The 22,138-nt window shown below is 44.4% G+C and overlaps 1 protein-coding gene across 1 annotated transcript; it reads left to right on the top strand.

Annotated features, from left to right (window-relative positions):
* Nucleotides 1-5,277: 5,277 nt before the first annotated feature.
* On the top strand, nt 5,278-6,519 carry LOC100960654 (protein S100-A7-like). The gene is made up of 2 exons (XM_003802283.1): nt 5,278-5,418; nt 6,355-6,519. Exons 1-2 carry the CDS (start codon nt 5,278-5,280, stop codon nt 6,517-6,519), a joined length of 306 nt encoding a protein of 101 aa, XP_003802331.1.
* Nucleotides 6,520-22,138: the final 15,619 nt, after the last annotated feature.

Here is a 22,138-nt window from a genome sequence, read left to right on the forward strand (position 1 = left end):
CCAGGAGTTGGGGGTTGCTGTGAGCTGTGATGCCATGGCACTCTACCCAGGGGGATAGCTTGAGGCTCCGTCTCAAAAAAAAAAAAAGGTGATTGTGTCTATGTTGAGTGTGTATTTATGTCTCCAGCCACTTCTGTGTGATAGCAGCAGAATCTGCCTCTGCTCTGTCCTGTCTGAGGTCTCTGTCAGCCTTCTCTGAGCCCTCAACAAACCATGCCAAACCTGCCAGGCAATTGTAAGTTTGTCAGTTTCCATTTGTTTCTTTCAATTTTTGCTTTATATAGTTCAAAATTATATTCTTTTTTTTTTTTTTTGAGACAGAGCCTCAAGCTGTCCCCCTGGGTAGAGTGTCGTGGCTTTACAGCTCACAGCAACCTCCAACTCCTGGGCTCAAGCGAGTCTCCTGCCTCCGCCTCCCAAGTAGCTGGGACCACAGGCGCTGGGCTATTTTTTGGTTGCAGCCATCATTGTTGTTTGGCAGGCCCGGCTGGATTCAAACCCACCACCTTAGGTATATGTGGCTGGTGCCTTAGCCACCTGAGCCACAGGTGCCAAGCCCAAAATTAACAAATGGTGCTGTATATTCTTATGTATACATGTATAAGAATTAAGACTATTGCAGCTTGGTTATTTTCACAACAAATAAGAAATACCTTTCTTTTGTATTTAATCCCTTTTCCTTGAATTCTTTGTTCTTCATATAAATATGGCTATCCCTCATTCTTTCTGTATTGCTTTTCTTCTGTTCCATTTTATTCTAAACAAGAATGACCCATAACTCAATATGAATCACAGACCTAAATGCAAAACATGAAATTACAAAACTCCTACAAGACAACACAGGAGAAAATACAAATGATCTTGGGTTTGGCAATAACTCTTCAAATGCAATACCAAAGGCACAATCCTTAAAAGAAAAAATTGATAAGTTGGATTTTTTTTTTCTTTTTCTAGACAAAGTCTCACTGTGTCACCCTCGGTAAAGTACTATGGCGTCACAGCAACCTGAAACTCTTGGGCTTAAGCAATTCTCTTGCCTCAGCCTTCCAAGTAGCTGAGACTACAAGTGCCCACCATAATACCTGGCTATTTTTTTGTTGCAGTTGTCATTGTTGTTTGGCAGGCCCAGGCCGGGTTTGAACCCACCACCCTCGATGCATGTGGCCAGTGCTGTAACCACTGTGCTACAAGCGCAAAGCCAATAATTCTTAAAACTCAACATTAAGAATACTAACCAATTAATTAAAAATGGGTCAAAGGCCTTAACAAATACTTCATCAAAAAAATATATATAGGCTCAGCACCTATCAGTGGCTAGGGCGCCAGCCACATACACCGGAGCTGGTGGGTTCGAATCCATCCTAGGTCTGCCAAACAATAATGACAACTACAACCCCCCCAAAAAAAAAGATGTATAGATGGCAAATAAGCATATCAAAATCTGCTCCATATCATATGCACTAAGGGAAATGCAGATTAAAACAAAACACAGAATGGCCAAAACTCAGAAGCTGATGATATTAAATGCTGACCAGGAACTGGAGGAGCAACAGGAGTTCTTGTCCACTTAGAAAGATATTTTGGCACTTTCTTTAAAAACTGAACAAACTCTTACAGGATCCAGCAATCACATTCCTTGGTATTTTTCTAAAGAAGTTGAGAACCTATGTCCACATGAAAACCTGCACACAAATGTTTATAGCAGCATAGCTTATAATAGCCAAAACTTGGAAGAAACTAGGATGTCCTTTAGTAAGTGAATGGATAAATTGTGGTATTCCACACAAAGGATATTATTCAGCACTTTAAAAAAAAAGAGCTCTTAGACTATAAAAAGACATGAAAAACCTTAAATGCATAGTATAATACCAAGTGAAAGAAGCCAATCTGAAAATGTTGTATCCTGTATGATTTCAAAGGCAAAAATATAGAGATGGTAGAAAGGTCCACAGTTTCCAGGGACTGCAGGGAGGCCCAGGTGAACAGATGGAGCACAGAGGGATTTAGAGCAGTGAAACTGCACTGTATGATAGTGTAATTTCAGGCACGTTGTCCTCACCTCTTGGGGGCAAGACACGATTGTAAGAGGGACTTTACCTAACAAATCCAGTCAGTGTAACCTGGTTTCTTGTACCCTCAATGAATCTCCAACAATAAAAAAAATTATATCTTTGTCCAAACCCACAGAATATATAACACCAAGAGTAAATCCTAATGTAAACTAAGGACTCTGAGTGACAGTGTGCCAGTGCAACTTCACCACTTATAACATGTATACCACTCAGTGCAGGGCGTGGACAATAGGAGGCTGTGCACACACGTGGGAGAGAAGGGGGCAAATGGGACATCTGCACCTTCAGCTTTATGTTGGCTTGCCTGAAACTGTTCTACAAAATTAATCTTTTTTTTTTTTTTTTTTGAGACAGAGTCTTACTCTGTTACCCTGGATAGAGTGCTCACAGCAACCTCAAACTCCTAGGCTCAAGTGATCCTCCTGTCTCAGCCTCCTGAGTAACTGGGACTATAGGTGCCCTCCTCTACCACAACACCTGGCTAGTTTTTCTATTTTTAGTAGAGACAAGGTCTCACTCTTGCTCAGGCCAGTCTCAAACTCCTGAGCTCAAGCAATCTCCCACCTGATCTCCGAGACTGCTAGGATTACAGCCACAAGCCACCACATCCAGCCATAAAAAAATTATTCTATTATTTAAAAATTATCAAAGACAAAGCATTTTGCTTGTTTAACAAAATATACTCCAAATACATTTTTATTCAGAGTAATTACATAATATTTATTTCATGGATACAATATAATATATTCACTGATTCCCATTTTAATTGCCATTCAGGTTGTATATAACCTTTGCCATTAAAAGCAATACCAGTATGATTCAGAGAAGTGGGGGAAGAAGAAACATATACACCCCTGGTTCCGTGAGGACTGATGAGAAGGAAGTTAGAGACCTAGGATGCATGGAGAAAATAGGCCCTACCCAGGGCAAGATCACAAGAGCTACCCAGAGCCCCAGGGTACCAAATGACCTGGAACACCATATACCAGGAACTTGGAGAGGACAGCAGGAAAAGGGTCCTTTCCAGGAGTCATCGCCCCTTTCCTCATCTTGCCCCAGGGCTCCTGTGATTCCCCACTCTAGTTGTCCCACCTGAGTCACCCTTCCTACAGCAGGTTGGGGCACATTATACTCAGGCAACACCCACTGCCTTCTGCACAGATTGTTTTGCATACAGAAAGGAGGAGGCCATTGAAAACTTCAGGGAAGTCACCACCAAGGGGCAAGGAAGGAACTTGCCCAATTCTAGCCTTCAGCTTCAATCAAAGAGGTCACTCCATCTATGAATTTAGATAATGAGGCCCATGAAAACAGTCCTCCGACCCTATCTGGCACTCCTGTGAGGATCTGACCTGAAGATGGCAGAGGAGTGACCTCGTCACCCTCCCGGGACCCTGGGACCCTGATTTCCCAGCTCCATAGTGTACCTGAGGGTTGAAATCACTGAGGCCTGGAGACTTCACCCACCTCCTGGGCAATAGGCCCTCCCTGTGCAGCCGTAAACACTGAGCACAGCCCCCGTGTGTCCCACCCACCTGCAGTGGGCAAGGCTCCAGGAAGCAGATGACAGGAGCCCCAGGGCTCCCAGCCCCTGGGAGGAGCCAGGCTGAGCTTCATAAGGGGACTGCTCTTTCTCCCAACACGCATTTCACTCGACCTTCTCACCTGACGCTTCCTCAGCCCGGGTAAGTCTGCACCCACATCCTTGCCTTTTCCAGAAGGGCCCAGTGCCCAGCTGCTCTGCTGCCTGCAGGAGGGGAAGGCTGCGGTGAGGACTCAGCAGCTGGGGTCTAGTCCCATGTGCCATCACAGGACTGTGCCAGCTCCATCCCAGCCAAGAGTCCTCATCTATCAGGTCGCTGGGCAGGCCCTCCCCAGGACTCACTTGGATCTCCCAAATCTAACCTTGTGACATGTCCCCAGTGGGGGCTGAGGTCAAGGCCCTCCCTTTCCCCTTCTTCTTCCTCCCTGGTTCACCTTCCTGCCAGGGTCCAGGGTGCTGAGCCCCCTCCCCAGTCCCATCTCAGATCCTGGAGGGCCAAGGGTGCCCTGAGAGGGCTTTGTGGGCTCTCCTAGCCCCAGGGCTGGGGACTGCACCCACCCATGCAGGGGACTGCTCAGCCAGGCCTCTTGCGCCAACCCCAGCTCAAGAAATGCCCAGCGACCCACTGGGCACAGAGCTGGGCCTCTGGCCATGGCCACAGCTCCCTCAAAGGCTCTCCAGTCCCCTCAGTGACACACCAGCACAGGGTGATGATGGTTGGTTATCAGGTGTCCAAATGTGGGATCCACGGTCATTCTCTGGTCGCGGGATGTCTGAGTGTGGGGAGGCACTGCCTGGTTCTCTGGCTTGGGCTCCAGTCCCTCCTGGATGCTGACTGTGGGCTCCAGAGCCTGCTGTGGGGAGTCAGACCTTCCCTTTACACTACACAAAAACAGTCAGGGCCTGGTGACCCAGAGAAGACAGGAGCAGAGGGCAGATGATCCCCAAGAGCAGATAGACAGAAGGACCCCTCCAGTCTACCCCACCCAGTTCCTTAGGAAACAAGGCAGGTTTTTCTATTCATTTTAAATCTGAGGTCAACTGTGGTGGCAGTGCCTCTGTCGGGCTCCCAGGTGGCCTGGGGAGGCCTCCCTGAAGGCGTGGACGGGGCTCTTTCTGCTCTCATTCATGCTCACACCTGCCCCGGAGGTTGCACACACCATTGTACCCTTTCCAAGCAGAGTTCCCACTAGGGTCAGGGTGGGGCCTGGTTCCTGAGGCAGCTGGGAGGGTCAGACACCAGGTCACCGAGGACATCCCCTGACCCTGCGACTCTCACCCCAGCTGTGAGGCTGAGGGAGGTGGGCTTGATGCTGTTTGGGGAGGAGGCCAAATGCCAGGTCAGGGGTCTCAGTCAGGGTTTGGCCCTTTCTCTGGATGGACTCCAGCTCTTCCTGCCTGCCCTCCTGCCCAGTGCCACCCACAGCTGGTAGTGCTCTTCTCCTGTGTCCCCCTGTCCTTGCCTGTGTGAGTTCAGGTCCCGGGATTGGTCCGGACTCCCGTTTTGGGGCCTTCATCTCAACACACAGAGAAGCACCTTCCTCTCCACTGCAGACTTTGCCCCTTGCTCTACAATCCCTTCCCATCTTCCTAATTTTGGTCATTTTCGGAGTAGGAAACATATCATTGTCTGTCTTTCCTGCAGCATTTCTGAAAGCAAAGATGGGCAGCACTCCAGCTGAGAAGTCCATGATGGCCTTGGTCGACCTTTTTCACAAATACGTTGGGAGTGATGACAAGATAGACAAGCCCAGCCTGTCGAGGATGGTGAAGGACCATTTCCCCAACTTCCTCAGTGCCTGTGTAAGTCGGGGTGTGCCTGCCCTGGGCAGGGAGAGATTTTGTATTTGTAAGGTCAAGAGGATAGCGATGCCTGGGCCGGTTGTATGGTTCTGATATGCCCACAGACTCACGTCTGGTAGGTGAATTCACTAGTCTTACTGGGTGACGCTGAGCCCAGTGTGCCTCATCATCCTCTCTTAGCCCTAGACAGGACCAGCCCAATGGGCAGCTGGAGCATGCAGGGGATGGAGCCTGGATCTCAGAGTCAGGGCTTGGCTCCTGTCCTGCCCCAGACATGCCTGCTAAGTGGGGCTTGGCTCCTGTCCTGCCCCAGACATGCCTGCTAAGTGGCTCTGCAGGGGTTCCCTGCACTCTCCTAGCCTCCATTTCTCTTGCCTAACTCATCCTCCTCCTCTTTAGAGTCACTCCTTGGTTCAAGCAGAGCCTTGCCAGGATGGTGCTCAGTGGAAATCATAGTACTATGACAGGAGCAGAACCCCTTATTTTTGGCAGAGCTCATCCATACACCTGCTGGGTTTTTTGTTTGTTTCTTTCTTTCTGTTAGAATGCACCAAACTTATTAGCAAAATGTTAACAGAGAGCTGGGCCCTAAGGCAAGGGAACCCTGAACTTACCAGTGAGAGCAGCTGAATGGGAGGAGGGTAGACCACAAGACAAGAAGGGAGGTCAGCCGGTGGGGACCCCAGGGAGAGTGTGGTAGGCAGGTGGGCCAGAGTGGATGAGGGCCCCTCATGCCCTTGCTGGGGTGGTTCCTGGCAGAGCTGCCTGGAATCCCAGCACTCCCTGTATTGGAGCTCTCCGCCTGCCTCTTGTGTGCCCCTCTCCCACTTAGCCCTTACCTTGCCCCCGCTGCAGGATGCCACTTTTCCTCTTTTTTGCAATTCAAGTCTCATGTGTAATGGCTTTGTTCTTATTTGCATGTTTCTCTCCCCACAGGAAAAGAAGGGCAAAGATTACTTGGGCAATGCATTTGAGAAAGCGGACGAAGATAAAGACGGGAAGATTGACTTTTCCGAGATCCTCTCTGTGCTGGGGGGCATCGCCTCCGACTACCACAACCAGAGCCACGGAGCAGAGCCCTGCTCCAGAGAAGGCCAGTGATGAATCCAGCCCAGGGCCTCCAGAGACCCCAGGACAATAAAGTGTCTACTCCCACCAGATGTTGCATCACTTCCTCGTTTTCTTTGGTTGTGTATATCTTAGAATAGAAAATTTTGGGTTAGCTTCTCTGTATGTTGTTCCCTAGATGCAGAAGTTCTTTCTAGCACCCGCCTGCTCCCAGTGCACTTCCCCTGGAGTCTGGCCTGCATTGGTTTTTGAGATTCACCTGCACTCTGACACCTGGGCTCAGGCAGCCACCTCCTCAGAGAACATCAATCAGGATGCAGCTGGAGCTCTTGCTGGGGGCCCTGCCAAGTGCCAGACTGTCACTTGCTCTCTGTACCACTTTTGTGAGTGGAGGGGCAGCAGTGGTCTGGGTACTAGGCCTGGCCTCTGTAGCTATCTATGCCATGCTCCTGTGTCTGAACATTGGGAACAGTGGGAACAGATGTGGTTTTCTTGCTCTTGGACGTGGGTTGCTGAATGCTAGGCATTGTGCTGGGAGCTGGGGAGGCACAGGCCAAAGAGTCATTTTCCAGTCCAGCAGCAGAGTCCTCACAACACAGGTGACTCTGGTCACAAGTCTAGCTGATTCAGACCCATGTTTTTGGGGTGGTCATTAAAGGAGGAGGAGCTAACATTCATGCAGCAGGTGAAGGGACAGGGAGGAGAAGGCAGCTGCTGCTCATCTCTGAGCCTGGTACTCTGCTCAGAAGAGGATGCAGAAATAAAAGTGATGCAATGGTGGCCCCTTCTCAGAAAGTGCCATCCTCTCAGTTGCCTCCACTGGGGGCTGCTAATTCTGTTTTAATGCCTCTAAACCCTCCAGGCCCTGGTAGGGCCTGTTCAGGTCAGCTCCCCACTGCACCTCACATCCTTACAACCTTCCCCAAGGGCTCATGCTATGCTGACACAGGTTTATCTTCCTTTCTTGTCAGAACTGTGTTTTCAGTCAACACCTGGCTTACACTCACCCTTTCTACACCACCAAGAGAGCATCTACAGGGTGAGTTGATAGTTGGATTTCCTCAAAGCAGAGAATAAGACGGGGATTCTGGTTTGCTGAGAGAGCTTTCAATGGGGCTTGAGAGGATGTGAGAGGGCAGCATAGGACAGAGAGGGAGCACGGCAGAGACAGGAACTCTGCTGCCATCCTGCTTGGGTCTGACTGCCAAGGAGGGAGTCAGGCATAGGGAGCTCTGCAGCATGAAGGGAACCAGGGGATCATTTTACCTTGAGATGCAGAAGTCCACACCTTCTGGCTCCAGCATCATTGTCACTGATTCCCGGCCACCCCTGGGAAGGCACAGCCTTGTAGTCATTCACCGGCTGGGAGGTCCCTTTGGATCAAGGGCCATTCTAGGAAAAGGTACAGCTGTGATCCTTCGGCAGCTGACCCTGACAGAAGCTGGTGGAGGGCACAGGGTCCAGGCAGCAGGGATCTGGGTGGGACACTACTACAGGGCACCACTGTGCACCCTCAGAGCCAGTCCATTCTCATGTCAAATTCATGCCATGCAGGAAGGGCTTCTCAGTTCTAGTTGGTTGTGATTTCTGGGGAAACCTGCTAGTTAGTGGCTATGTTGCTCTCAGTGCTGAGTGTCAGGTAACGACTAACACTCTTCTTCTCCCTCCTCTGCCATCCATTCCAGATTTCTCTCCCAGTGGCTGGCACTTCTGCTGGTCTTGGTGGCTTGTCTGGTGGGGTGACCCTCATCCCTGAGGCACACATGCTCCTGGCCCCTGTGTCTTGATTGTGCCTGGGTTGCTGTACTTACTCACCTGCAGTAAAACTGGACATAGGAATAACAGTTGACACCCCAGAGGATCGCCCAAGTGCCAGAAACATTCTTCCCTGCCCCCATCATGCAGAGCAGTCCTGCATGGTGGTCAGGGCAGTTGCCTCTCCAATAGTTATGCCTTTTTTTTTCTTGCCTAGAGGACAAGGCAACTAAAGTGGCCAAGCAGAAGCAAAGGGCTACAGCCTCCTCCACATGGGGCTATAGGCTCCTCCACACGGGGCTATAGGCTCCTCCACACGGGGCTATCGGCTCCCCCACACGGGGCTATAGGCTCCTCCACACAGGGCTATAGGCTTCTCCACACGGGGCTATCGGCTCCCCTACACGGGGCTATTGGCTCCCCCACACGGGGCTATAGGCTCCTCCACACGGGGCTATAGGCTTCTCCACAGAAAGGGCTATAGGCTCCTCAACACAGGGATGGAGGCTCCTCCACACACGGGGCTACAGGCTCCTTCACAAAGGCCTATAGCAGCGGTTCTCAACCTGTGGGTCACGACCCCTTTGTTGCAATGAAAATACATCGTGGCATTAGGAAGGTTGAGAACCACTTGTCTATAGGCTCCTCCACATGGAGCTATATGGTCCTCCACACAGGGCTATATGCTCCTTCACATGGGGTTATAGGCTTCTCCACATAGGGCTATAGGTTCCTCCACATGGAGCTATATGCTCCTCCACACAGGGCTATATGCTCTTTCACATGGGGCTATAGGCTCCTCCACATGGGGCTATAGGCTCCTCCACACAAAGGGCTATAGACTCCTCCACATGAAGGGCTACAGGCTCCTCCACATGGAGCTATATGGTCCTCCACACAGGGCTATATGCTCCTTCACATGGGGTTATAGGCTTCTCCACATAGGGCTATAGGCTCCTCCACACAGGGCTATAAGCTCCTCCACATGGGCCTTTAGACTCCTCCACACAAAAGGCTATAGGCTCCTCCACAGTCTTACACATTCTGGGGACATTCTTACACATACTGTCTGTGGGGTTATAGGGTCTTCCTTATGGGACTCTTTAATTCATGTGGGTTCTAGGCATGTCCTCGCTCAGGTGTGCAGATTGGGCATAGACAGTGCCTTCCATCTGGTGGCTGGTCTCAGTCTTATGCTCACAGCATAGTTGGCTGCATTAAAATGAAAGGAAGCATAGTCTACAAAAATGTGCTCACTTTTGACACCAACTGTAATTTCAGGGGTCTCTAATACTGCCCTGAGCTTTGATAATTTGCCAGAATGACTCACAGAATTCACTGGCAGCAGTGATACTCATGATTATGGTTTGTTTACAGGGAAAGGATCCAGATTAAAATCAACCAGGGAGGCTCGGCGCCTATAGCTCAACAGGCTAAGGCGCCAGCCACGTACACCTAAGGTGGCGGGTTCGAATCCCCAGCCCAGACCCGCCAAACAACAATGACGGCTGCAACCAAAAAATAGCCGGGCATTGTGGCAGGCGCCTGTGGTCCCAGCTACTTGGGAGGCGGAGGCAGGAAACTCGCTTGAGCCCAGGAGTTGGAGGTTGCTGTGAGCTGTAATGCCACGGCACTCTACCCAGGGGGACAGCTTGAGGCTCTGTCTCAAAAATAAAATAAAATAAAATAAAATAAAAAAATAAAATCAACCAGGGAGGGAGGAGGTAAGATGGATGACTGGAGCCAGCTTTCAACAGAAGCTCCCATCCAGAGGGAGAGATCATGGACAGAAAGAACCCAATAAAGCTGTAGGTCAGGAGCTGAGCTGATAGAGTAGACTGGTAAATTTACGTCATCCCTGCTGAGGCAAGCTGGGACTCCAAGGAAGCAAATTTCAGGGACAAAACCCATACCAAAGAGGATGAGAGTCTGTCCTCTACCCCAAGAAAGTGTTCACTGTGTGCTCTCTATAAGTGAGCAGTGAACAGAATACCTCTTGTTTTACCCCATGGGAGAGAGTGACTGAAGGCTGGGACTCCTTCTCCAGAGAGATCCCACTGGGAGCCGGGGCAGTTTCTTGCCTGGAATAAAAGTTGAACAAATATTTTCCCTGCCTTCCTGAAATCCCAGTCTACCCTTCCACCCTCTCCTGGCAGTCTGGAAACCTACCCCCCTGCAGAATTCAGAGTGTCTGGTGGTTCCTTGCTACTGCTGGGCATCTCATGGGCTGCAGTGCAGCTGCACTGAAATTGTGACTCTGGTAGAAGCAGGGAGTTGCAAGGGGAGTGGGATTGGCCCTGTGCCGAGAAAGTGCATAGCACTGGGACCTGCATGGTAGAACCTTCCCTGGTGCCTGCACCTCTGAACAGTAGTGGCACCTCTGACTGGAGGTGGCAGCTCTTTCAAACCACAGCAGCACCTCCATCATGGTGGCGCACTCCCGCCCTCCGGCCAGGGACAAATTTGGGAGACACCTCCCTAATTCTGTGGACCACCAGAGGGAGCCAGACCTCACCCCACAGGGGTTCTAGAGAAAGAGTGTGGCCAGGGCAGAGGCTTGGTCTCTAAGGGAGAGAATCATGCCCTGCAATGGTAACCCCTGGCTTGGAACAGACTCAGGTGGAACAGATCCCAGTTTCCAATGAGCACTGGAGGGAGTCAGGCTTGAACTCCTCCTGTCTGTAGGTGGCAGAGTGCTGTGTCCCAACCATGGAGGCATTGACTCCCCTTTGACTCAGGTAGATGCAAATCCCTGGTGCACTGGTGCATTGGAGGGAACTGAGCCACAGCCCTGTGGGGTTACCAGTGACTGGTATGGCTGAGGTGCAAGGTGGGGAAGGAGGTTCCAACCTCCCTGAACTAACTCTTTTACTGGGTGGGCTTTTCTGACTCCACTGATCACTGGAACAAGTCACACTTGAGCTGTCTGTGGACCTCTGCAGTCTGGTTGCTGGAGACCTTTTGAACTCTCCCACTTGAACAGTGATTTTACTGCCTGGGACAATTGGAACTCTTGACCTGGGCTGGCCACCCAGGGATCCTCCAAGGTTGAGCCCTGGTGGTGTTGTAGTCGGAGGGACTGATTTTCCTTTTCCAGTTGTTGCTGGTGTGGGGGTGGGGTGTCTTAGTTGCTATACATTTCTCTAGCTGAGATTTCAGCCCAAAGCCACCAATTCACTTGGATTGGCTAGAGGCTGGCTGAATACAAGTCAGAGCCACCTAGCCTCATCACACCAATCGGGTCCTCATAGTCTCAGGCTGCAGGACTGTAAAGGACTGTTGTAAAACCGTAGGGGCATGGCTTTGTGCCTGTAGCTCAGCAGCTAGGGTGCCAGCCACATAAACCAGAGCTGGCAGGTTTGAATCCAGCCCAGGCCTGCCAAACACCAATGACAACTACAAGCAAAAAAATAGCTGGGCGTTGTGGCAGGCTCCTGTAGTTCCAGCTACTTGGGAGGCTGAGGCAAGAGAATCATGTAAGCACAGGGTTTTGAGGTTGCTGTGAGCTGTGACACCATGGCACTTTACCCAGGGCTACAGCTTGAGACCCTGTCTCAAAAAAAAAAAAAAAAAAAAAGCTGTAGGGGAAAAACCACAGTCACCAGTCCCAGCTCTTTGGTAAAGGACAGGTGGACAACTCCTGGAGGCTTCAATCCAATCTCACCTTACCAGCTTCACTAGCTAAACTGTGAAAAATAATCATGGGGTGGAACCCGGGGAAAAACTCTGGCAACATAAATAATCAGAGTAGATCAACTCCCCCAAGGAATGACAAAGGAGATGCAACAGAAGCTGCCATTCATAAACAAATAGCTGAAATGTCAGAAATAAAATTCAAATATGGATAGCAAATGAGATTAATAGAATGGAAGTAAAGTTGGAATTAGAAATTCAAGGAGTAGTTCAAAAGGTGTATCAATGAATTCAAAGACAAAATTTCCAAGGATGTGTACATAATGGAAAAAGAAATCACAAACCTTAAGAAATGAGAAAGGTATTTGAAGAGCTTCATAATACAGTAGAATCCTTCAATAATAGAGTGGAGCAGGCAGAAGAAAGGATCTCTGAAGATGAAGATGAAGTTTTTGAATGCTCCCAAATGCTCAAAGAGGAAGAGGAGTGGAGAGCAGAAACGGATTATTCCCTGAGATAGTTGTGGGACCACTCCAAAAGAGCAAATATTCACCTCATAGGAACTCCCGAAGGAGAAGAGGATGGTCCTAAAAGCATAGATGCTCTACTCCAAGATATAGGAGGAGTTTTTCCCAGGCATGGCAAGAAATTCTGATAGCAGAGAGTTTCAGAACCCCAGCATGACCCAATCCAAATAAAACATCTCCTAGACACATTGTAATTAACTTTGCCAAAATTAATATGAAGGAGAAAATTCTACAAGCAGCCAGACGTAAGAAAAGTATAACATACAACAGGAAGGACATTAGAATAACTGCAGATTTCTCAGCTGAAATTTTCAAGCCAGAAGAGGATGGTCATCTACATTCAATCTCCTAAAACAAAACAATTTTCAGCCCAGGATCCTTTATCCAGCTAAACTGAGTTTCAATTGTGATGGAGAAATCAAATACTTTACTGACTTACACACATTGAAGAAATTTGCTGTAACTAAACCAGCTCTCAAGGATACTCTCAGACCCATTCTCCACAATGATCAGCTTAATGGTCTAATACCAAAGTAAACTCACCTAGAAAGCCTCGAACAAAACCTAACATCCACAATGGTGAAAGGATTAAAAAGATGCGCTGGTCACTTGAAATACATGACAACCAAAACCTCCATTCTTATCAATACTCTCAATTAATGTGAATGGTTTAAATTGTCCTCTAAAGAGGCAGAGGTTGGCTGACTGGATACAAAAATTCAAGCCAGATATCTGTTATTTAAAAGAATCTCATCTTACCTTAAAGGATAAAAATAGACTTAGGGTGAAGGGATGGACATCTATAATTCAGGCAAATGACAATCAGAAAAAAGCAAGGGTTGCAATTTTATTTGCAGATACAATAGGCTTCAAAGCAACAAAGGTAAGGAAAGATAAGGATGGTCACTTCATATTTGTCAAGGGAAGCACTGAACATGAAGAGATTTCAATTATTGACATTTATGTGCCCTATCAGAATGCTCCTCAATTTATAAAGGAAACCCTAACAGATGTGAACAATTTGATATCTTCCTGCACTATAATAATTGGAGATTTTAGCGACCCTTTGGTAGTGTTGGCTAGATCCTCCAAGAAAAAAACTAAACAAGTAAATATTGAACTTAAGCTTGACCCTACAACAAATGGATTTTACAGACATCTACAGAACATTTCATCCTAACAAAAGTGAATATACATTCTTCTCATCAGCCCATGAACATCCTCCAAAATAGATCACATCTTAGTTCAAAAATCTAACCTCAGCAAATTTAAAAGAATAGAAATTATTCCTTGTATTTTCTCTGACCACCGCAGAATAAAAGTTGAACTCAACAACAACAGGAATCGTCATACTCAAACAAAGTCATGGAAACTAAATATCCTTATGCTGAGATAGCTGGGTCAAAGATGAGATTAAGAAGGAAATCACCAAATTTTTGGAACAAAATGACAATGAAGACACAAATTTTCAAAACTTGTGGGATACTGCAAAGGCAGTCCTAAAGAGGGAAACTTATAGTGTTGTAAGCCTTCCTCAAGAGAATGGAAAGAGAGAAAATTAACAACTTAGTGGGTCATCTCAAGCAAATGGAAAAGGAAGAACATTCCAACCCCAAACTCAGCAGAAGAAAAGAAATAACCAAAAATTAGAGCAGAATTAAATGAAATTGAAAAGAAAAGAATCATTCAGAAGATCAACAAATCAAAGTTGTTTTTTTGGAAAAGATTAACAAAATTGATAAAGCCTTGGGCTAACCTAACGAGAAGCAGAAAAGTAAAGTCCCTAATATCATCCATCAGAAATGATAAAGGAGAAATAACAACATACACGTCACAAATTAAAAAAAAAATCCTTAATGATTACTACCAAAAACTCTATTCTCAGAAATATGAAAATCTGGAGGAAAAAGACTAATACCTGGAAGCACACTTCCAGGGGTCTAGGAAGCACCTTCCTAGACTCAGCCAGAAAGAACTGGAAATGTTGAATAGATCTATACAAAGCACTGAAATAGCATCAACTATATGAAATCTCCCCAAAAAGGAAAGCCCAGATCCAGATGACTTCACATTAGAATTCTACCAAACCTTTAAAGAGGAACTAGTACCTATATATTATGTAACCTTTTCCAAAACATAGAAAAAGAAGGAATACTTCCCAACACATTCTATGAGGCAAATATCACCTTGATCCCCAAACCAACAAAGAAAGAAAATTATAGACCAATATCATTAGTGAAAATTGATGCAAAAATATTCAATAAGATCCTAGCAAAGAAAATTCAACAGCACATCAAAAAAATTATACACATGACCAAGATGATTTTATCCCAGGGTTACATGGTTGGTTCAACATATGTAAATCTATAAATGTAATACATATATTATATTATATTTAATACATGTAATACATATATAAGTATAAACAAAATAAAAAGCAAAGGCCATATGATTGTCTCAATTGATGCAGAAAAAGCTTTTGATAATATCTAGCATCTTTTCATGATTAGAACACTTAAGAAAATAGGCTTAGATGGGTCATTTCTTAAACTGATAGAGGCCATCTACAGCAAACCCACAGCCAATATCATATTGAATGGAACAAGATTGAAAACTTTTCCACTGAGATCTGGAACTAGGCAAGGATGCCCATTGTCTCTACTGTTATTCAACATAATAATGGAAGTCTTAGCCATTGCAATCAGGCAAGAGAAGGTGATCAAGGGTATCCAAATGGGGTCAGAGGAGATCAAACTCACTCTTCACAGATAATATGATCTTATACCTGGAAACTCCCAAGGATTCAACTATAAAACTCTTAGAAGTGATCAAGGAATACAGTAGTGTCTCAGGATACAAAATCAGTATTAATAAATCAGTAGTTTTTATATTTACCTACAATAGTCAAGCTGAAAAAATCGCCAAGTACTCTATTCCTTTTACAGCAGTGCCAAAGAAGATGAAATATTTGGGAGTTTACCTAACAAAGAATGTGAAAGATCTTTATAAAAAGAACTATGAAACTCTGAGAAAGGAAATAGCTGGGGTTGGAAAGGCAATGGAAAAACATACTATGCTCAAGGCTGGGAAGAATCAACATTGTTAAAATGTCCATACTTCCAAAAGCAATATACAAATTTAATGGAATTCCCATTAAAGCACCACTGTCATACTTTAAAGATCTCAAAAAAAATAGTACTTTGTTTTATAAGGAATCAGAAAAAACCTCAAATAGTCAACACATTACTCAGAAATAAAAACAAAGCAGGAGGAATTATGCTACCAGACTTCAGGCTATACTATAAATCTATAATGATCAAAACAGCATGGTACTGGCACAAAAACAGAGAGGTAGATGTATGGAACAGAATAGAAAACCGAGAGATGAACCCAGGCACTTACCATCATTTGATCTTTGATAAGCCTATCAAAAACAAATTGGGGGAAAGATTCCCTATTTAACAAATAGTGCTGGGTGAAATGGCTGGCAATGTGTAGAAGACTGAAACTGGACCCTCATCTTTCACTATTAACAAAATTGATTTTCATTGTGTAAAAGACTTAAACTCATGACATGAAACTATAAAGATACTATAATAGAGTGCAGGGGAAACACTTGAAGAAATTGGCCTGGGAGATTTTTTTTTTTTTTTGAGACAGAGCCTCAAGCTGTTGCCCTGGGTAGAGTGCCATGGCATCACAGCTTACAGCAACCTTGAACTCCTGGGTCAAGCGATTCTCCTGCCTCCGCCTCCCAAATAGCTGGGACTATAGGCGCCCGCCACAACGCTTGGCTATTTTTTGGTTGCAGCTGTCATTGTTGTTTGGTGGGCCCGGGCTGGATTTGAACCCGCCAGCTCAAGTGTATGTGGCTGTACCTTAGCTGCTTGAGCCACAGGCGCTGAGCCCTGGGAGAATATTTTATGAGGAGGACCCTCCGGGCAATTGAAGCAACACCAAAAATATATTACTGGGATATGATCAAATTAAAAACTTCTGCATAGCCAAGAACACAATTAAGCAAGCAGACAGCCCTCAGAATGGGAGAAGATATTTACAGGTTATGTTTCTGACAAAAGGTGTGATATCTAGAATCTACGAGAACTCAAATTAAGTGATAAGAAAAGAACAAGTGATCCTATTTCATTGTGGGAAAGAGACTTGAACAGAAGCTTCTTTCAAGAAGACAGGTGCATTGACTCCAGCCCCTGTAGCTCAGCAGCTAGGGCACCAGCCACATACAGCAGAACTGGTGGGTTCAAATCCATCCTGGGCCTGCCAAACAACAACAACTACAACCAAAAAATAGCCGGGTGTTGTGGCAGGTGCCTGTATTCCCAGATACTTGAGAGGCTGAGGCAGGAGAATCACTTAAGCCAAGAGTTTGAGGTTGTTGTGAGCTATGACACCACAGCACTCTAATCAGGGTGACAGCTTGAGGCTCCATCTCAAAAAAAAAAAAAAAAAAGACAGGTGCATGGCCAACAAACACATGAAAAAATGCTCATCATGTTTAATTATCAGAAAAATGCAAATCAAAACCACTTTGAGATATCATCCAGTAAGATTAGCCCACATAACAAAATCCCAAAACTACAGATGTTGGCATGGATGTAGAGAGAAGGGAACACTTTGCACTGCTGGTGGGAATGAAAATTAATGCATCTCTTCTGGAAAGAAGTTTGGAGAACACTTAGGGAACTAAAAGTAGACATGCTGTTTGATCCTGCAATTCCTCTACTAGGTATATATGCAGATGACCAAAAATCATTTTACAACAAAGACACTTGCACAAGAATGTTTATTGCAGCCCAATTCATAATGACGAAGTCATGGAAGCAGCCTAAAGTGTCCACTGACCCTTGAATGGATTAACAAATTATTGTATATGTACACCATGGGATATTATGCAGCCATAAAAAAGATGGAGACTTTACCTCTTTCATGTTTACATGGATGGAGCTGGATCATATTCTTTTTAGTAAAGTATCTCAAGAATGGAAGAAAAAATATCCAATGTACTCAGTACTATTATGAAACCATTATATAATCATCCACACTTTCATATGAATGATAAAACACAATTATAGCCCAGAAAGAAGGAGAGAAGGGGAGAGTGGGTGGAGGGAAGGTAATCAATGGGACCTCATCTATTGTGCATATTGCAGGAGTACATGTCAAATATAGAGTAGAATATCAATGTCTTAACACACCAGTTAGATAAGTGAGATGAAGGCTACGTTAACCAGTTTGATGTAAGCATTCCAAATTGTATATAAAACCAGCACATTGTACCCCATAAATGCACTAATATACACAGTTATAATCTAATAAAAAAAATAAATAAAAGCAACCAGGAAAAGAGGTGGAGCAGAGCCTGGGAGGGCTCCACACATGCAGTTTCCAGTCATCCTCTCTCCCCACAGAGTCACACACACTGCGATTCTCCTGTTGACAATTTGTGATAAAACACCTGCAGTTTTGCCAACCAGAGAAATTCACCTGAGTTTTGGCGCCCTAAGTGTTTTTTCTTTTTTTTTTTAGACAGAGTGTTACTATGTCGCCCTTAGTAGAGTGCGGTTGTGTCACAGCTCATAGCAACCTCAAACTCTTGGGCTTAAGTGATTCTCTTGCCTCAGCCTCCCAAGTAGCTAGGACTATAGGCCCCCACCACAATGCCTGGCTATTTTTTGTTGCAGTTGTCATTGTTGTTTAGCAGACCCAGCCGGGTTCTAACCCCCCTGACTCAGTTTAAGTGGCTGGTTCCCTAACTGCTAAGCTACGGGTTCCAAGCCTGGTGCTCTAAGTTTTTATGGAAATCCCATGGTTGACTGCCCTCATGGCTGACCTCAGTCTCCAACCCCTTCAGAGGTTGAGCTGATAGCACACAACTCCCCTCTCCCCATAAATAAAATTGTTAGATTTTCTGCAATGGTCCAAAGCTCCGGGTAAATAAGGACACTCTAATCAGCCATGATATTCTAAGGACTTAAAGATTACCTCCAGAAGCCAAGGGCAGAAGCCAGGCTTCACTTTGGGAAAGTGTTTGTTTTATACTTTTTTTACTTGACACATAATTGTACATGTTTGTGATGTTTTGATGTGTATAATGTATAGCAATCAGGGTAATTAGCATGTCCATCAGCTCAAACATTTATCATTTCTTTGAGTTGGGAACATTCAGTATCTTTCAGTTATTTGAACTATGTAATATATAATTAACTATGATCATTCTGTATTGTATAGGGCACTAGAACTGATTCCTCCTACCTTGCTGTATCCTTTAACAAATCTCTATCTTTTGCTTTCCCCTACCCTTCCTAATATTTAGTATCTTCTGTTATACTTTTTACTTCTATGAGATCAACTTTTTTAGCTTCCACATGTGAGAACATGGGGAGCTTAATGTTCAGTTCCTGGTTTATTTCACTTAACATAATGTCTTCCAGTTCCATCCCTGTCTCTGTGAATGACAGGGTTTCATTTTTTTCTGATGGTTAAGTATTGCATTGTGTTTATATATCACATTGTCTTTATCCATTTACCTCTTGTCAGACACTTAGGTTCACTCCATATCTTAGCTATTGTGAATAGTGCTGCAATAAACATTGGTGTGCAAATGTCTTTTCAATGTACTTGTTTCCTTTCTTTTGAATAAATGCCATATAAAAGATTCTATCTGTAGTTTTTTTTTTACGAAAGTCCATACTGTTTTCCATAATGACCATACCCACCAATAATGTATAAGAGTTCCATTTTCTCTGCATCTTCACCAACATTTGTTATTTTTTCTTTTTTTGATAATAGTCATCTAGAAGCAGGATATGAACACTGTTTATCTCACTGCAGTTAAAATATAGAACAGCCAAAGACATCGTTCTTGTGAATTGAGCTATAAACTGATAATGTCTGTGCAGGAGCACAGGCCCAGCTGGAGACTGGCCACAAAGAAGGTAATTGTAAAGTGAAACTTGAGGTGATGGGGCAAAATGAAAACTTTATTGATTGATTGATTGATTTTGAGACAGAGTCTCACTTTGTTGCCCTTGATAGAGTGCTTTGGCATCACAGCTCACAGCAACTTCAAAATCTTGGGCTCAAGCAATCTTCTTGCCTCAGCCTCCTGAGTAGCTGGGACTACAGGTACCCACTACAATACCTGGCTATTTTTAGAGATGGAGTCTTGCTCTTGCTTAGGCTGGTCTTGAACCTGTGATCCTGTGATCTTAGGCAATCTACCCACCTCAGCCTCCCAGAGTGCTGGGGTTACAGGCATGAGTCACTGTGCCCAGCCCATAATAAAGAATTTAATGTAGCTGTAAGACCCTGAGGCACTTTCTTTGATCATTGCTACTTTTCAATCCTTGCTTCAATTTTTTAATCATTATTTTTATGTAGTTTCAGGCACATAAATTATGTTATATTTTTTAGCTATTATTTAATTAAATTGCTTTATAAAAACTGCTGAAGTTGTACCACTGGTAGAGCAGCATTGGAGAGGTTACTCTCACTATTCTCCAGAATTGCCAGCTTTTCTCATAATAAAGCTATATGAGAATCTACTCCCTATCTCTGTGTTTGGCTATAGTGACAGGTGACCAAGCCACTTTCCTTCTGCAACAGTCTGAACTGGGACGAGATATCTCACTGTGGTTTTGATTTGCATTTCCCTGATTAGTGATGTTGAGTATTTTTTCATATATTTGTAGGCCATATGTAAGTATGTGTTTTTTCTTGAGAAACATCTATTCAGATCATTGGCCTATTTTTTTCTTTTTTTGGTTACATATCAAGTGTTTATTAAATATCTGTCTAAAGGTCCCAGAAGCCAGTAGGACCTTTAGTTAGGACTGAAGGCATATGCAAGGATGGCACGTATCAAAATAGTTGCTCAATAGTTCAACATAATTTGGCCTTGAACTAGAACCTCCTATTAACCTGAAGTGCTCAGTGGCACAGTATACTCTCATTAAAAGGGTTTTTTTTTTATTAAGTCATATACACATAGATCATGAATACATTTATGAATACGTGGGGTACAATGTGTTGATTTTTTAATTCAATTTGATGTGCTTACATCAAACTAATTAATATAGCTTTTGCCTCATTTACCTAATTATTATGTTAAGACATTTATGTTCTACACTTGATAGATTTGACTTGTACCCTTGCAATATGCTCCATAGGTGTGGTCCCACCTTTTACCCTCCATCAAACCTCCCTCTCCCCTCCATTCCCACTCCATTTCTCTCCTTCATCCTGGACTGTAGTTGTTTTCCATCTTTCAGAAGAAAGTATAAGTAAATATAAGTTGGTTTCATAGAAGTGCTGAGTACATTGGATACTTTTACCTTCATTCTTGAGATACTTTACTCAGGAGAATATGTTCCAGGTCCTTTCATGTAAACATAAAAGAGGTAAAGTTTTCATCTTTTTTTAAGGCTGCATCATATTCCATAGTATAATATACCACAATTTATTAATCCATTCAAGGGTCGATGGGCACTTGGGCTTCTTCCATGACTTGGCTATTATGAATTGAGCTGCAGTGAATAATCTGGTGCAAATATCTTTGTTGCAAAATATCTTTTTTGCAAACAAAATATCTGTTGGTGCAAATCTTTTTTTTTTGGTCTTTTGGATATACTCCTAGTAGAGGGATTGCAGGATCCAATGGCAGGTCAATTTTTAGATACTTGATTGTTTTCCAAACTTCTTTCCAAAAGGAATGTATTAGCTTGCATTCCCACCAGCAGTGGAGAAGAGTTCCTTTTTGTTGGTGTTTACACCCACGCCAACATCTGTAGTTTTGGGATTTTGTTATGTGGGCTACTCTTACTGGAGTTAAATGGTATCTCAAAGTGGTTTTGATTTGCATTTCTCTAATGATTAAAGATGATGAGCATTTTTTCATGTGTCTGCAGACCATGTACCTGTCTTCTTTGGAGAAGCTTCTGTTCAGGTCTCTTGCCCATAGTGAAATGGGATCACTTGTTCTGTTCTTATTAATAAGTTTGAGTTCTCTGTGGATTCTGGTTATCAGAGCTTTGTTGGAAACATAACCTGCAAATATCCTCTCCCATTCTGAGGGCAGTCCACTTGCTTTACTTACTGTGTTCTTGGCAGTGCAGAAGCTTTTTAGTTTGATAAGATCCTAGTAATGTATGTTTGATATTGCTTTAATTGCCCTGGGGGTCCTCCTCATAAAGTTTTCTCCCAGGCCAGTTTCTTCAAGTGTTTCCCCTGCACTCTCTCTAAGAATCTTTATGGTTTCATGTCTTAGGTTTAAATCTTTTATCCAGTGAGAGTCAATTTTTGCTAGAGGTGAAAGGTGTGGGTCCAGTTTCAGTCTTCTGCAAGTCACCAGCCAATTCACCCAGCACAATTTGTTAAATAGGAAGTTTTCCCCACAATTCAAGTTTTTGATAGGCTTATAGAAGATCAAATGATGATAAGTGTCTGGATTCATCTCTTGGTTCTCAATTCCATTCCATACATCTACCTCTGTTTTTGTGCCAGTACCATGCTGTTTTGATCAGTATAGATTTATAGTATAATCTGAAGTCTGGTAGCATGATTCCACCTGATTTATTTTTATTTTTGAGTAATGTCTTGGCTATTTGAGGTTTTATCTGTTTCCATATAAAATGAAGTCTAGTTTTTCCAGATCTTTAAAGTATGACAGAAGAGCTTTAATGGGGATTGCATTAAACCTGTAGATTGCTTTGGGTAGTATG

The sequence above is a fragment of the Otolemur garnettii genome, unplaced genomic scaffold (assembly GCF_000181295.1).
Source record: "Otolemur garnettii isolate 467f Iridium unplaced genomic scaffold, OtoGar3 scaffold00244, whole genome shotgun sequence".
In the NCBI taxonomy this organism is placed as follows: domain Eukaryota; kingdom Metazoa; phylum Chordata; class Mammalia; order Primates; family Galagidae; genus Otolemur; species Otolemur garnettii.